A 17441-nucleotide genomic window follows, 5' to 3' on the forward strand; every position below is an offset into this window, starting at 1 on the left:
GATCTTCATAAGAAGGAACCTGAGGTTCCAAGTTTTGTCCTTTTTATGAAGGAGGATTCTAAGATTTATGGAGAAATCAGGCTGGACCATGGTCATAGAGATAGATATTAAGCATTCTATCTATACTTCTCTTGGGCCTCAGTTTCTTTATTTATAAAATGACAATGGTACTGTGGTTGGACAGCTAACTCTCTTGGAACACGACGGAAATTGGTGAGAAACTGGGAGTGAAACCCGAGTTTTCTTGACCAGTTCTAGATAGAAAGTCCAAGACACTAAGTGTTCCCAGAATCCTTCAGCCAGGTTGTTGTGGGGTTTTTTAATCTCTTACCCTCTTTTTTTTACTAGTTTCCCTGTGTGACCCTGGGCAAGTCACTTCATCTCCATGAACTATAGTATTCCTACAGTGAAAGAGATTTGGGTTTCATGGTTTCGGGGAGACCTTTCAGCTCTAGAATTAGAGTCCTTTCTGTGACTTTGGGTTTCCTGCCTCCTCTGTAAATAAGAAGACTTGGCCATTTGTAGGTCCCTTGTAAAAAATACTTATTTGTCTGCCCTCAGTTTCCTCTTCTGTAGAATAATTAAGTTGATCTGATAGTTGTTCTGGTTCTTTCCAGCTCCAGTAACCCATAATACTTTGGTTTGCACCATTTTACACACACACACACACACACACACACACACACACACACACACACGCCACTTATAGTCCACTAGTCCATTATTCCCAAACTAACAACCTTTAGTGGCAATCTTAGGGCTTTGATTTATTATATTTATTATATTTATTTCCCTCTGGTTTTCCTTGGACAGCGGTCATGGCGTTCCTCTTTGACTTGAAGGCTCTGGTGGATATGATGTCTATTGGGACCCTCCTGGCCTATTCACTTGTGGCTGTTTGTGTCCTCATCCTCAGGTGGGTTCTTCCTTCCTTAACCTCACCCATTTCCTCTTCCCCCTCCTCTTTCTCCTTATAATCCTGTTTGGAGGTTTGGTTCAATGCAGAAATTCTTAGCTCTTTAGCTAAGATTGGATTGGTTTGAGGGTGTAGAAAGAACAAGGCATAACTTACTCTCTGAGTAGTGAGTTCAAGGCTTACATTATACACTTCAGAAAGTCTTGTGGTTTAGTGGGGAAATTGTTAGATCTGAAGGTGGGAAGGCACGCCTGGGACAAATGGTGTATGACCTGAGGTATGTCACAAATCTGTCTTGAGTTATCAAGATCTGGAAAGTCACTGTCACAAATCTCAGATCATAGGATCACAGTCCTGATTCTATAAGGGATCAGGTTGCAGTGACTTGTCCAAGGTCACACAGGTGGTGTGTGACAGGTTCATGCCAGGGTAATGATCCAGTCTATCCTTGGGAGCAGGTACCAGCCCAGCTTGATTAAACAGAAGACAAAATGTTTCCCAGAGAAGGAAGCCTTGACCTCTGGTCTAGCCACAGATCTGCTACCAAGATCCGGGGACAGCAAGCAGATGCTCCTCAAGTCCTCTAGCTTGCCCACCCGGCAGTCAGCATCTCTTGTTACCTGTCTGGTGGGACTGATGGGTAAGTCCTCTTCATTAGAATAAGGAATGCCCAGACTCAAGCACAATTGCCATCTTGACTAGTGACTGGCACAGAGATGGTAACAAGTACTGTTGAGGGAGTGGAGCTGGCCACTGCCCCTGTGGGATGGAGTTAAGCCATAGAAGAATCCCCCTCCCCAGCTTGTACAACACTGTCAGTGATCTTATCCTTGTTATGATACTGCCTATGACCTGAGGGTACTGAAGAGACTCCCAGCCCCAGAATCCCCCTTACAAGACCTCTCTGGCATCTCTCTAATATTTTCTTTTCCCTTAGACCGCTGGTGGTTAGATGGCAAATGGTAGAGCTTGTCCCTCCAGGTCCAATGTAGCCACCATTGTATACAAGGATACTGAGCAGTTATGGCACAGGGCAGGTTTTCATGGTTTCCTTGAATATAGAGGTGTAGTCTAGAGTGTCCAGAAGTACCGATCTGGGGTCCCAATATGGGTCTTTGGTGAGGAGTAGAACAGAAGTCAAGGTCCAGGTCAGCCCAGCCTTGTCATTCTGGTGTATTTGTCAGCTTTAGTGAAAGAGGCTTAAATTGATTAGCAATCAGAGGACCTGGATTTGAATTGATAGGGTCTGTTGAGCAAGTGACTTCCATTCTTTAGTCCTATTTCTTCAGCTATAAAATGAGGGGGCAGGGCTTAGAAAACTGACCCCAAGATCTCTTAGACTGAGGTTCTAAATCTGAACTCCCACAGCCTCACATTCTTCTAGATGAGGTCCAGACCAAGAGATTCCATAGTTAGGGTGCCGTTCTCCAACGTCTCTTTTTCTTGGAGGACCAATACACTCCTCATTCCTTGGAGCTCCAGAGCACAAATCCTCCTCAGCAAAAGCTAGTATTATGAAGGGACCAGTCTACCCATCCACAGGAGGAAAACAAGGTGGATTAGAACCAGTTCTTTGTTTTTGATTTGAATGTTTCCCAAACCGTGTCATATCATTTGGCTAATGAGAGATCTGGACCCAGAATTGAATCAGGAAAATGCCAGAGAGGAGGCAAAACTGCATTTGGAAAGCTACCCAACTACATTTCAGAAGAATCCAAATTAAAAGTCTACAAAAAGGATGATAGAAAGTTCTGACTGCTATTAGAGAAGTTGACCTTTTTTTTCATTTTTTAAATAAAAAAAGAGTTAATGATTTTTATCTACATATTGAACTCCGTATATGGAAGCTGCCTCTGCCAATGCAAATCTGGACTCTCTGCCACTTAGTCTTGAATTTTGCTAGGGGCTTTAGCCAGAAGTTTTAGATGGGAATTTGTCTCAAATGCTTGATACTTGAGTGACCTCAAACCTAGTCAGTTTTCCTCTGGGCTTCTCTTTAAAATGAGGCAATTAGATGTGATGACCTCCACTCTAAATCCCAACCTGGGCCTATGGGTCAGAGGTAGGACACAGACCTTCATGACTCTCAGACTGCTTTTCTATCCAGCAGGAGAGCTTTGCTGCCTCTCTAGACAGCAACCAGGGGGTTATATGAGAAAACTGGCCCATTCATTGAAAGGAGATCCCTTTTACTGGGTACTTGGTCTGAACCATTATTTTTCCTTTCTTCCTGACCCTGGGGTGCAGCATTCCTGATTCTTGGCCTCAGCATCTTGACGACCTATGGTCTTGATGCCATTATCAATCTGGAGTCGTGGAGCCTTGGCCTTCTCTCTGTGCTCATATTCCTTATCATCAGCACCATCTTTGTCATCTGGAGGCAACCTCAGAATGAGCAGAAAGTGGCCTTTATGGTAAGTGCTCAGAGCCCCCTCCCTGAGGGAACATCTTTGAGGAGTTGAAGAAACTGGAGACCTGTGGAAGGGAAGGGAAGTTAAATGACCCCTAGCTTATGAAGAGTTCGGAAGTCAAGGAGAGTCAATCACTGAGAAGGCCTGGTGGGGAGACCTGGTAGGCCTCTCCTGATTTCTATACTCCCACTCTCAGGTTCTGACTGACTGATCTTCACTTCAAATGAACTAGTATTTACTTTCTGATTCCTTGTTTGTACTTCTATGAAGAATCCAAATATCTTGAGAATAGGGATTATTTTTCATTTCTATTTTTGTATCTATAGTGTGGAGCACAGTGCCTCAAAGAAACAAACTCTTTAACATTGAGTAGCAAATTGAACTGAATTAAGCCAAGCTCTCTGAGGGGCAAAGTCATGTGCCAGTCCATAAACATCTATGAATCCAGGCACTAAGCACTGGCTACACAAAGAAAACAGTCCCTGTCTTCCAGGAATCCACAGTCTAATGGAGAAGCCAACATGCAAACAAATTTGTACAAACAAGCTTTGGATAGAATAATGAGGAAATATTCATCATGAGAAAGACTCTAGAATGAAGAAAGGCAAGGTCCCCACTCTCAAGAAGCATAGAAACTAGTCATGACCTCTTTCTCTTATTCCTTTCTTTCTATGAATGGTAAATTTTGTTCTGGTCTCATTTTTATTTATCTTTTTCTCCAAAGAGAGTCTTCAATATTCATCCTTTTGTAAGCTTTGAGTTCCACATTTTTCTACCATCCTCTCTTCCATTCCCCACCCTATTGCAGCGAGCATCTAAGTTGTACATGTATGATCATGGTTAACATTAGTTTTGTTGTGAAAGAAGAATCAGAACTAATGGGGGAAAAAAACTTGAGAAAGAAATTTTGAAAAATGAACATAGTATACTTTGCTCTGCATTTAGAATCCATTATTTTTTATCTGAATATGGATGGCATTTTCCATCAAAGGTCCTTTAGGATTTTCCTTAATCACAGAACTTCTGAGAAGAGCTGAGTCCATCATAGTTGATCATGTCAATGCTTTCCTGGTTCTGTTCACTTCACTCAGCATCAATTCATGCAAGTCTTTCCAGGCTTTTCTAAAGTCTGACCTTGTGATTTTTTTTGCAAAACAGTACTCCATCACATTCATATACCGTAACTTGTTCAGTCATTTCCCATTTGATGGGTATTCCCTCAATTTCCAATTCTTTGCCACTGAAAAAAGATTGACTATAAATATTTTGTACATGTGGGTCTTTCCCCTTTTTCTATGATCTTTTTAGAATATAGGTCTAAAAGTGTTATTGTTGGATCAAAGGGCATGCACAGTTTTATTACTCTTTGCATAGTTCCAATTTGCTCTCCAGAATGATTGGATCAGTTCACAACTCTACCAACAGTGCATTAGTATTCGAGTTTTCCCATATCCTCTCCAGCATTGATCCTTTTCCTTCTTTTTTTGTCCTTTTAGGTTCTGATAGGTATGAGGTGGTACCTTAGAGTTGTTTTAATTTTCATTTCTCTAATCAATAATCACTTAGTACATTTCTCATAGTTTCTTCATCTTCACATTCTCATTTTTATTCTATCTTTACTTTTTAGATGTAATTTTATTCCTTTCTCAAAACTGGGACCAAGTATAACTCTAATGTCATAATTTATTATAAAATATCTTCTTTGTAAAACTCTGTGGTACATGGGAAGCAATCCCAAGAAAATCCTCTCAAAGGGTTAAAAGAAACATCTTAACTGTAGGGTCATTTTTTTATTTAATATTTTATTTTTCACCAATTACATGTAAAAATAATTTTAACATTATTTTTTTCAAATTTTGAATCTCAAATTCTCTCCCTCCTCTATTCCCCTCCCTCTGAGAAGGTAAGCAATTTGACATAGGTTATACCATGTGTAGTCATGCAAAACACATTTCTATGTAAATCAAGGAAAACTCAATCTGCATTCAGGGTCTACTAATTTTTTAACTGGAGAAGGATAGCATCTTTCATCATAAGTCCTCTAGAACTGTCTTAGATCACTGTGTAGCTGAGAATAGCTAAGTTATTCATGGTAGATCATCATGCAACATTACTGCTATTGTGTACAATGTTCTCCTGGTTCTGATTATTTCATTTTGCATCAGTACATGTAGGTCTTTCCAGGTTTTTCTGAGAGCATCCCTACAAAGTCTTTCTAACCAGTTTAATATAATAGAAAGGACTTTTGATCTGGAGAGGGGACTTGGGCTCCACTCCTCATTACCAGCTCTTATGACCTTGGGCAGATACCTTCACCCCCCAGACCTCCACCCCTCCAGACTCCCGTCTACAAAGTGAAGAAATGAAACCTCTGGGATCTTAGCAGCTCTAAATCTATGAACCCAAGTTGGTACCCCAGGTACAAGGCCTACAGAAGGTTCCTTCTACCTATTTCTAGGTCACAGACCGTATCTGCTCAGCTAGCTTTTATATTTTGAATATAGTGATTTCTTGTTACTTTAGTTACTTTATTTTCCATTCCTCCCCAGATTCACCTGCTTCCTTACTCCCTAGATAGTATTTGGCTAGACCCTTCCCAGAGTACCCCTTCGAGGATCTGGCTACATATCTATCTACATATGGTAGTTTGGTTGTTGGTAGGTGCCAGGCCAATGCTAATCCCGGACAGGTGTTCCTCTGAGGTCTTACTGGATGCTCCAGGCTATCACTACTCTTTCTAATACTACCTATAGTTCTAAGACCAGTATATACTTGCTACTATTACCAGGCACTGTTCTAACTTTTGGGAGCAAGTTTCTAAATCAAACCCTAACTGTGAGCTACTCCTAATCTCATTTCCATTTTCATGTAGAATCTGAACCTTTGACCTCATTGATTTTAAGTGACTTTGTCCAGGATCATACAACCAGGAGGTGTTTGTTTTTTAAAAATTAAGCTTTTGTTGATGTCTTTTTGTTTTTTAAGTAATCAGTTTTCCTCATGATCTTTTAACCTCCAAAAAAAAACCATTTCATATTTTTTAACAACAAAAAAGGGGTGGGGGGAATGAGCACAACCAATACATTGAAAAATGAACAAAGACCTGTGCCATGTAAAACACCTGTGAACCTCCCACCTCCATGAAGGGGTGGGTTGGGCCTGTCTTTTCATATCTCTTCATTCAAGTCATGCTTAGTTTTTATTATTTTGATGAATTCACTTTTGATTTTTTTGGTCTGTTCTTTGCATTTACATTGTTATAATTCTCTTACATATTTTCTTGGCTTTGTTGTTGACTTCACTTGCATCAGTTCATTTAGATCTTTCCATACTTTCATTTTAATGTGGCCATCTGTTTTTATTGTATGTCTTTGTTTCTACTTTGCTGGTCTTTGTCTTAGTTTCACGTTTCTATTTCTTCTTGGACTTTTTGGATGTAGGAGCTTGCAAGTTAGAGGTCCGCTGATTAGGTCCTAGACAAGGTCATTTTCATTATGGTAGACTCTTCCCAGGAGGCCTTGAGTGCACAGGATTGGCTCCTAGGGCTAGGAATTCTGGATCTGAGGCCTTGAATGCACAGGATTGGCTCCTAGGACCAGGAATTCTGGATCTGAGGCAGATACAGGGGAACAAGAATGGGAACCAAAGCTCTGGGGACCCTGGGAACCGTGTGAGGTAGGGAAGAGAGTGCTTTGAGAGTCACTCCAGGGCAGGAAATCTCTCTTTCAAATAGGGTTGTCGTCTTAAGCAATGAAAAGAGGTGACCTTGATGAAAGCCCTACAACCTTCCTGAGTCTGCCAATCTATCCCTAGGTTCCCCTACTGCCATTTTTGCCCACACTCAGTATCCTGGTGAATATTTACCTCATGGTCCAGTTGAATGCACAAACATGGATCCGATTCAGTGTTTGGATGGCTATAGGTAAGTACCTCCCAGTTAGTGGCAGGGCTCCCAGGTTGGGGCTGCTTTCCTCCCTCATCCCCTACCCCAGTGATTTTGTCAAACATGCAGGGTTCCTTTGGGATTCTGTTTTGATTGGGAAAGGCTCTAGTGATCTTGAGGCTGGTTTAGAGAGTCTCTATGGGCTAATGAAAAGTCCATAAGACCTAGAATCTCTTCCTGTCCCATCCCACTCCATCATCCTACCTTAACACTTCTTAGTTTAGGTAACATGATCATTTCCAACATGGGAATGGTAAATTGTGCCCCATGAAGGCCTTCAGACTTGGAGGCACTGATTTCATTCGTGATTTTATTGGTAAAGGAAAGTCCCAGAGAAGGAAACTCTCTCCATGCTGGTAGTGATCTTCTCTGCCACCAATGGTCTTAGAAGTCTAGATCCAGGGTATATCAGGGCAGGACTTAAACCCAAATGTTGCTGACTCTGGGGCTGCCTCTTTGTCCCTACACCAGTCTGCCTCTCATGAGGAAAGCATTTACAAATTTTTTTAATCAGTACAGAAATGAGATTTATTGGGAGGGGGGACATTGTCACTGGAGACACAGTATAGAACTGCAAAGAATAAGTGAGTTCAGCCAGATAGTTCAGCAATTAAGAGGGAAAACAGAAGAGTTGAGATGAGACTGGGGTGCAAGGGAATCAGAGGACCTGAGTTCAAGTCCCATAGATAATATTTGCTACCTATGTGACCTTGGACAAGTCACATTCCCTTTTGAGGTCTTGATTTTCTCAACTATAAAATGGGGGTGTTAGTCTCTGATTTCTTTCCAGCTCTAGCACTAAGGGCATATGGAATGAGGGCAAGAAGAGGTCTCATTTCCCATTGGGTGACTTGCCCCAAGGAGATGGGGATCTATGGTTTGAGGGCTGCTCCAGCAGAGACAAGAAAAGTTAATTGATGTCTTCTATCTTCCTCAGGTTTCCTGATTTACTTTTCTTATGGCATCAGACACAGCTTAGAAGGGACCCGGAGGCCTGAAGATGAAGGGGTATGTTCAGAGGACACGTTGGGGCAAACAGAAGAAAAATTGCCCATTGAGGCCAGCAGTCTTACATAGGGCAAGCTCAGCGTCCATTTCCTTTTTCTGGACCGGGATAAGTCAATGTTGATGCCTGTGCACCCTCCACTGGAGGGCAACACAGCCCCAATGCTCTGTATGTCTTTTGATGGAAACCAGGACAGGATGTCTTTGCCAGGTTCCGCTGTCCTCAGTCTGCTGTTCTTGCCAGATAACCCCTCTCGGATAATTATACCTGTGGGCTGAGTGAGCCCAGACCAGAGTGATGTGTCTGGGGGCCAGCCACTTCCTTGAGGATCCTCTTCTTGAGGGATGAGCTCAAAAATAAATGAGGGAGGGGATACAAGAGTTGCACCTCGCACCTTTTGGCACATGGAAATTCATGTTGTTTTTGTCTTGTCTTGTTTTATATAATCCTATTACCACAGAATTGCCAGTGCTAGCCTTTGCTGGGCAGCCTTCCTAAAATTTGAGGGGTGTTGAGTAGCAGAATGCTATATGTATGTCCAGTTTGGGTCTCACATGTGTTGGGGAGGGCTGTACCATTGCACCTCTTTGATCGCCTCTTTGGCCTTGTTGCTTTAAACAGACTGTCAGTGCTCCCAACCATCCCTCTTAGCTCATGTAGAAAGGGGACTTTGGAGGAGCAGCAGAGCAGGGGGAAAGATAAGTATCCTCTGCAATTTTTTTTCTAAACACCAACAGTGGATGCCTTAAGATGACCCCTCTCTAGTAAAGAAATGTTTTTAATAAATTAGTAAATATGAACATTTGCTTCAGACTTGTAATACACTGTAGACATAACATTCCACAACATTTAAGAATTGCTTAATTCAACAACCATTTCTTACTACTGTTATTGTGGGAAGAACACTGGATTTGATATCAAAGGACCTGGTTTCCAATCCTGTTTCTGCTGCCTCTTAGCTCTATGACCTTGGACAAGTCCTTTGCTAACTCTGGGTCCCCTCCATAAGTGGCAGAGGTTGAACTCAGTCCCTGAGGCATCTTTCAGCTCTAACTTAGCAACCAATCCTTTCATCAAAGTACAGGGGGAGGAAGGGGGTTATGGGCTTATCCTCCTGGAGACTTCAGACATCCAGACAGCCTAGCTTGGGGTGGAAAGCACAAGATATCTGGGATTTTCCAGAGTTTTTAACTCACTGCTTCTCCTCTGGGCCAAACCCATTGCTTTGCTTTGGTTATGAGTTTTCTCCTTGTTGCCCAAAGTCTCATTTCTACCTTCTTTGAATGAAGGGAAGGGGATGCAGGAGTTGGAGGGGGGAAGCAAGTAACAAGAAAAGACAAAACTGTTCCTAAACTGTTCTCCTTTTCTTGGTTGGTCTAAAGCAGCTAAGCCCAGTTGGAGGGTGCACCTCTCACTCTGTTTCTTTTGGAAACATTTTGAGGTATACTTCTTTTCTTGCTCTCATTTTTTATTAAGTATTTCCATCTGTTTGGCACTGTTAATCAGGAGATTGTTTTAAATAATTACATGTCAACAGTAGTAACACCAATCACCTTCCTGTCTCCTACCAGGGTGAGGGTACACATAGATGCTGGGGCCATGTCTGCTTATGGCTGCAATGGTCAGAAAATCTGGGCCAAGGAATGAAATAAAATTAGGAGTCCCTGAAGGTAGCTGAGCCTAGCATCTAGGCCCATTTCAAATAGGGCTTTGGGGGCAGGAATGGGGGCTCTGTTTCTGAGATCACCAAATCAATGCCTTTCTTAGTGGAAAAAGAGATACACTTCCGGAGTCTTCGATATTGGAGATGGGGGAGTGGTTGACCATGATCCTAAGTCTCAGACACCTTTGCTGGAGTATGCACTGTCAACAGAGGGCTCAGAGAACATTTCAGACTCATCACCTAATGGAAATGGTTCAGAAAAGAGCATCTTTGGCTTTCTGGGGGCTCCACATTTCTAGATTACTTAATTGGAGGGTGGAAAGGGAGGAGGAAGCCATGAGTTTCTATGCTCCTAAATCACAGACTACTTACTGCTCTATTTTGGAAAGCCGAACCCTGATTCTCAATTTAAATCCCTGGAACTAGAGCTGGATGAAATTTCCAAAGTCACTTAATCTAACCTCATTTTCCAAAGGTGGAAACTGAGTCCCAGGGAAGCACAGGGACTTGTGACCACTGATGGAGATCTCTTCATCTAAATGCCCTTCCCCATGAAAGAAAAGGACCTGAGAGATTTAAGGCCTTTCCCTGAATTCTCTCTTACTAATCAGATGGAGTGTTTGGCAAATAATAGATACTTCAGCCAAAACACTGAGGCCCTTAAAATTGATTTTCTAGTGAGGAATTTGATAATTTTCAGGAAGCACAAATGTTTCCAATATACAGAAGGACAGAAAAGGGGGATTGTATGGGAAGCTGAGAATCTCTTCTGTAGAGATTTGGGTTGGGTTTTTTGTTTGTTTGTTTGATTGTTTGGTTGTTTTTGAAGACTGCATCACTTAGAATATAATAGCAACACTGCCCTATCTATAGCCTTTTCCACTGGAGTCCTTGGTTTGTTTTTGTTTTTGTTTTTGAATAAAAATTTCCTTTCCTGAGTCACAGGATAATTTATTTAGAGCTGGATAGTCCTTAGCCAATCAGACCTTCCTCCAGATGAGGACAGCAGGGAGGTATGTATACATGTGCCAATATATATCCATACATGCAAACACTTAAATATCTACTCAGAAATCATAGAGATAGCTTTATGGCAGTTTCAGGGAATGAGATCTTAAGGTGGGTCAAAAATTCAATGTGGTGTTCTCCATTAACAGGTGTTTCTCCAGAATATTTTTAAATATTAAACTATTTTGAGATCCAATTTTATAGTGTATATAAGAGTTGTAAAGGTATTTTCCAAGAACAAGGTATTTATATGTGTCTAGCATGAAGTCAGTCTCGAACCCAGAACTTGGAAAGTCTTCTCGTTGCTATGTGCCTTATTTGTCATCTCTGATGGGGTTCGTAGAGGGTTAGTATTGCTGCTCTGCGCCATGTTCTCAGAGGGTTATGACGCACAGTGAATGGTCACTGGACCTAAGGGCTGTTAAACTGGTTTCATCTAAATGCAATTGGTTTTCCAAGCTGCTGATCCCAGAAAAGAAAATATATTCTGCTGGCTCATCATCTCCCTCTTTTTCTTTGCAATGCAAAGAGCATTCCAGGCAGGCAGTCCAGAGAACTTGGGAGTAGAATGAAGGGTGGTTTTTTTTTTTTATTATTAATATTATTGTTATTATTATTATTATTATTACTCTTTCCTTCTATCCTGTTTTGTGAAAAAAATAAACATGTGGTTGTAATTCATCTGTGTCTTCCTTGTCTTTCCCCTCCCCAGCAAATACAGATGGGAGAATCATACTGTCAAAGGGCCCTCCCTCCCTCCATCCATTCATCATATTATTTTGAACAGCCTTTTCTAGACTCTAGATCACCTCCAAGGAATCTAAGACCCAAACAAGCCAAGCGACTTGGCCAAGCACTTGGAAGCACTTGGACCAAGAACTCAGAAGTCCTGACTCTGGTCTGATACTCTTCCTATAGTTGAAGGAGCCTCAGTCAGGCAAATTAGAACTAAACTCAAACCTTACCCCTTCCACTTACTCCTCGCATGCTTTGAAATAGGTCGTTTCTCTGATTTGCATCTCAGTTTCCAACTCTATGGGGCATCTGGATGACTCAGAGGATGGAGTGCCTGGCCTGGAGTCAGGAAGACTCATCTCCATAAGTTCAAATCCAACCTCAGACATTTTACTAGTTGGGCAAGTTACTTAATCCTGTTACCTCAGTTTCCTCCTTTGAAAAATGAGCTGGAGAAGAAAGTAGTAAACCACTCCAGTATCTTTGCCAAGAAAACCCCAAATGGGATCACCAAGAGTCAGACATGACTGAAAAATGACTCAGCAACAAATCCCACCTCTCTAAAGGGATAGGATATATTACCTCTCTCCTTCCATCTCCACCACAGAGAGTAATCCCTTAAAACAATGAACAAAGGGAAAAGACAGTGAAACTAAGGAGCACATGACCTCCATCTAATGGTTTATTGGGTGTTTCATGCCTATAATCCCACTCCTCTACAAAGGAGACTTTCTCCCTTCCAAGTCAAATTTGATGTATCAATCTTTTGATTCATGAATAAGAGACTCAATCTCAGTTATAGTATTTGGATTAACAGTCCTCTTATTAGTGATTTGGAGCTGACTTTCATAAAATTATGGAACCACATCAATAAGCCACAGATAGTACACCTATGCTATCACACAAATAAAATGAACCTCCTTGGGTGTGTGTCTTCCTCATCTGTCTGGGATAAAAGTCTTCCAAGAAGAGACCCCACGAGTCATGTTGTAAGAGGGATCACATCATGACTGTTTGGGTCCTCATTGATTGAGGTTTTCTCAGGCCTCCCTATTTAAAAAACCATCTGATTCCTCTCTACATGGCTAGGATTCCTTCTATTCCCATGGCAAAACTTGGGCCACAGTTGGGGAGGAGGTTGACCTGTCAGCACAATACAGTAGCCAACACAGTGGAGAACTCTGGCAGGAGAGAACCTTGATTCAAATCTCACCTCTGTTACTGCCTGAACCTGCTTTCCTCTCGGTTTTCTTGTCTGCAAAGTGAGAGATTTGGACTAGATGGCCCTTCCCCGCTCCACATCTAGGATCCCATCTTAGGCAGGGCAAAGTCCTGTCCCCCCACTGGGCCTCTCTTTAGATGCAGCTCATTCCACTTTGGAACAGTTTTCATTAGAAGAAAGTCTTTTTCTTTACATCATATTGAAATCTGTCACCATGCCTCCCTGACTTCCCTTGCATGGAGCTCTTCTCCTTGGAACCAAGCACACAACTGGACAACTGCCCCCCCCCCCCCAGCCACTCTTTTTTTTCCAAGTTGAAGAACCACCTTCATTTCTTCCAGCTGGTGCTGATGGCAATATTCTCAAAATTGGGAATACATTTTCCGACTGGAAGAATGCACTAAACATTTCCATGATTGACCCAGAGGCATCTCTGGAGTCAATGATGTTGTTGAAGTTCGATTCCATTTAACTGGGTCCTGAAGATAAGGGAGGAATGGATGAGCAGCTCAGCTCTGATCCTGGAAGCAGAGGGTGCTCTGGTCAATCTCCCCTCCCTTTCTGTACCCCTCTGGTGTCTGAGCTCTCAGGTTCTGACAATTCCCATGTTGTGACAACTGAGCCTCTGGGGATCCCACCCTTTGCCAACAAACCCCACTCCCATTCCTACAATGTGGGTGACTAGAGGTTGAGTGGAAAAGGATGGTCTTAGATTTGGAACCAGGAGCCCTGCCACTTTCTGGCTGACCTTGGACAAATCATCTGCCTTCTCTGAGCCTCAGTTCCCTTATATGTAAAATAAGAGGTTGAAGTTGAATCTTCTGAGGTCCTTTTGAGTTCTGAAATGGTATGCCAATGGCAAAATGGAAAAATGCTTCATCTTCTGGCGCCCCCTGGGGGCCTCAAGTGGGATCCCACTTAATTGTTGTCATCTCCCTAACTCAATGTGATACTATGAGGTAAGTGCTTTAAATCCAGGGGCAGAGGACTAAAGGTTCCCTTTTTGGCTATTTACTAGCATGGGGGTTAGTAGGACATGGAGCCCAGACAGGCAGGGAGCTGGCAGCAAAGAACATAGAATGCCAAGGCCAGTTAGGAGGGTAAAGAGGACTTTTTCACTAGGAGTGGACCAGGAGGGTGAAGCTTGGAAGTGACAGTATCTCAGTTTCCCCTTATCTTGAGAGAGTCAAGAAAAGGCTGTGAGCCCACTGGTTGGGGGATGACCATAAGGATGATGACTTTGGTTTCTTGACATTCATTCCAGTTGGTATAAGATTGTCTGACTTTGTGGCAGAAGAGGAATATGGGACCACCTCATAAGACTCCCCAAATCAGCCTGCCCCATTAAACTAATGACCCTTCAGGATAGCCCAAGCAGGTTTAGCTCAACAAGCTAAAGACTTGCTTCTGAATTGCCAACAGCCACTTCCTTTGTCTCCAGTCACAGTTTTGACAGTGGTCCTGGAGAATGAAAGCTCTTTGAAGGCAGGGCCTCTTTTTCTGGGCTCCTCATCCACCCAGTCCTGAGCATTGTGACAGATATGTGGAAGAAGTTCAGAAGTATTTGATTGGGTTGAAATGAATTCAGCTCCTCTTCACCTCCTTATGGCAGTAGCAATAAATAGGCCTTCCAGCTTCCCATCATCCCTCTCTCCACCCATTGCTGACAAAAAATTCTTTCCCTGTTGACTTATTGATACTCAAGGTGGAGTTCTTTGCCATGCCCCTAGTGAAAAATCTGTGATGCCTCATGACCTCTTGCCTCTTTTCAGTGTGATCCAACATGGTTTCCACCTATTTCACCATATTACTTTTAGTCAACCTGAGTCACTTGCTATTCCCCACACCCACTGTTCCATCTTTGCAAGGCTGTCCCCCAAATGTGGAATGCATTTATGACTCCCTTTTGTCTTCTAGAGAGCCTAGCATTCTGTTGAAAGCACAGGGTAGGTGCTACTTCCTGCCTCAAGTCTTTCCTGCTGGCCTCAGTCATTAGTATTCCTGAAATTACTTTGTATACATTGGTCAGAGTTTGGATTTACTTATTCTTGAACATGTTCCATGGTCCCCTCTAAGGAATCTAAGCTCCTTGAGGTCAGGAATGTTTTTTGTTTTTGTATCTGTAGAACTCAGCAGAATGCAAGACACATTAGAAGATGCTTCATTAAAGGCTTGGTAAATTGAATCCTTCAGTCTTACCTGCAGTGAGGAGTCCCTCATCTATTAGAGTACCCTGGGTTCCCTTTGCACTCTAGACCAAAACCAAAAAAAAAAAAAAAGGTTTCAAGTTCACGTAATGAAATATAGAGGATTACAAAGAAAATCAATGATATCAAAATCTAATTAACAACTTTAAAAAACAAAAACCCACCAAGTTTCTGGTCTTCAGGTTGCAAACTTCTGCTGAGCTGAAGGTTTTCTAAAGATCCTAGGGACAAGGGGCAGCCAGGTGGCACAGTGGATAAAGCACCGGCCCTGCAGTCAGGAGGACCTGAGTACAAATCTAGCCTCAGACAGTTAATAATTACCTAGCTGTGTGGCCTTGTTTAAGTCACTTAACCCCATTGCCTTAAATTTTTTTTAAAAAAAAAGATCCTAGGGACAATTCTATGTTCACGAATCTAAATACCCCTCTGTTAATTAAGTTCACATCCCAACTGTATTTCAAGAAAGCATTTGCCAGTGAGGTCAGTGTGAGCTTAAACCCCCTGCATATCCCCTACAGCCCAAAGACCATTTGTGTGAGTTCATATTGGTATGATCAGCCACAGGCTGATAATTTGTCTCTAATGTAGTGGTGTCTTTCTGGCCTTCTTCTAAGAAGGACAAAAACCAGAGAGACAAGGGATCACCTTACTTTAGAGAGAAGGAAACTGAGACCCAGGGAATATCAAAGATTTCTTTGCCCAAGGAGACATAGCTAGTGTTAGAAGTTGGATTAGAATCTAGGTCCTTTGAATCCAACCAGGGTTTTTATAAACTGCAATTTCCTATTTCTCTTAGAGGTCCAGACCAAAACCATTCCTTCTCCTCTCTTGGCCTTTCCCTGCCTGCAGGGGAGGGAGAGAGAAACACCATTCCATCATGCCTGGGTCAGCGGGGGAAGAAGAGAAATGCCATTCCATCCTGTTCCCTCCACAGATTTCCTGGCTTGGCCCATTCCTGACTTCCTGGGAAGAAGAGAAACAAGATTCATTGTGCTCCCTCCTCCAGACCCCTGGCCTCCCTCCAAGGAAAGGAGAGAAACATCATTTCATCAACTCCTGTGATGTCCCACACCTTAGCTGCCTAGAGTCCTCAAAGGACTCCATCATAGGGCAAAACCCTTGCTAGCCAGCCTGAACTCATTCCACAATGAATAGTAAAATCCCACCCAGTCACAACCAAAATCAGGGATCCTGAATTCCAACAAGCCATTATTCAAGCCCCAATATCTACTTCCACTTCCAGGTTGTTGTTGAGTCAGTTTTATGTGTCCATTTGGATTTGTATTACAAATAGGGAAGTGAGGCAAACAGGGATAAGTCATTTGCCCAAGGTGACACAGCTAGTAAGTATCTGAGGCTGAATTTGAACTCACAAAGATGTCTTCCTGACTGTAGACTGGTCACCCTATCCACTGTGCCACCTAGCTGCCTTCCTCTTCCCTTTTTTCCTCCACCTCCATCCCATGACCCACTCTAAAGCTTCCTTCCACTGAACTCTCTGGAATGCCTGCTCCAGATCAGTTCCATCTTAAACCTTTTCCTTTCTTACTCCTGGCTCTGGGGGCAGACATGGCTCCCTCCTGAAGACCCAGATTCCCAGGTCACTCTTTTCAGCAATGACCATCTTTTCCCATATTCTCATCTGCTCACTGTTCAAGGAGAGAAGTTGGAACCTTCCTTGTCCCCATGACCCCTTCCAGGTTCTTGCTCTCCCACCATCACTCGATAAAGTCTCCTCTTTTGAGAGTCACTCAGTCCAACTCTTGGACCCAATCAAAATCCTGGAAGCTGGGGTGGCTAGGTGGTGCAGTGGATAAAGTACCGGCCCTGGAGTCAGGAGTACTTGGGTTCAAATCCAGTCTCAGAAACTTAATAATTACCTAGCTGTGTGGCCTTGGGCAAGCCACTTAACCCCATTTGCCTTGCAAAAAAAAAAAAAAACCTAAAAAAAATATCCTGGAAGCCCTTGTTTGCAGACCTCTAAGTCACAATACTTCTTTCTTCAATGAATTTGGTACAAGACTCACAATTTTCCTCCCCCTTAACTCCTAAGGAACTAATAATGCTATGGGATCTCAAACATACTGATATCCTCTCAAATACCTTAACCTTCCAGTTCACCGCCTTACTATTTTCGCATGACTAGAACTGCACATTAGCCACCCACAAAGCTGGGTCATACCCCTGGTTATGCTATCACCCATAAGTGCACAGCTTTGGCGTTGACATGCTCTGAAATTTCCTTATTCAATCATTCTACCTCTCCCTCTCACTGGTAACCTCCTATCATGTTCTTTTCTCTTCACCATGATCACCCATCCCTCAACCAC

At 42.6% G+C, this 17441-nt stretch overlaps 1 protein-coding gene across 2 annotated transcripts in view; it reads left to right on the forward strand.

Annotated features, from left to right (window-relative positions):
* SLC7A2 (solute carrier family 7 member 2) overlaps window positions 1–11628 on the forward strand; it is a 31489-nt gene extending 19861 nt beyond the window's left edge. For both annotated transcript variants that reach the window (XM_074228190.1, XM_074228191.1), the window contains exons 8-12: window positions 814–916; window positions 1375–1556; window positions 3164–3330; window positions 7141–7249; window positions 8208–11628. In XM_074228190.1, coding sequence (XP_074084291.1) covers window positions 814–916; window positions 1375–1556; window positions 3164–3330; window positions 7141–7249; window positions 8208–8347 — 701 coding nt within the window. In that variant the 3' untranslated portion in view covers window positions 8348–11628. The remainder of the gene's footprint in view (window positions 1–813; window positions 917–1374; window positions 1557–3163; window positions 3331–7140; window positions 7250–8207) is intronic.
* Window positions 11629–17441: the final 5813 nt, after the last annotated feature.

Source organism: Macrotis lagotis, chromosome 3 (genome assembly GCF_037893015.1).
Source record: "Macrotis lagotis isolate mMagLag1 chromosome 3, bilby.v1.9.chrom.fasta, whole genome shotgun sequence".
NCBI lineage: Eukaryota > Metazoa > Chordata > Mammalia > Peramelemorphia > Peramelidae > Macrotis > Macrotis lagotis.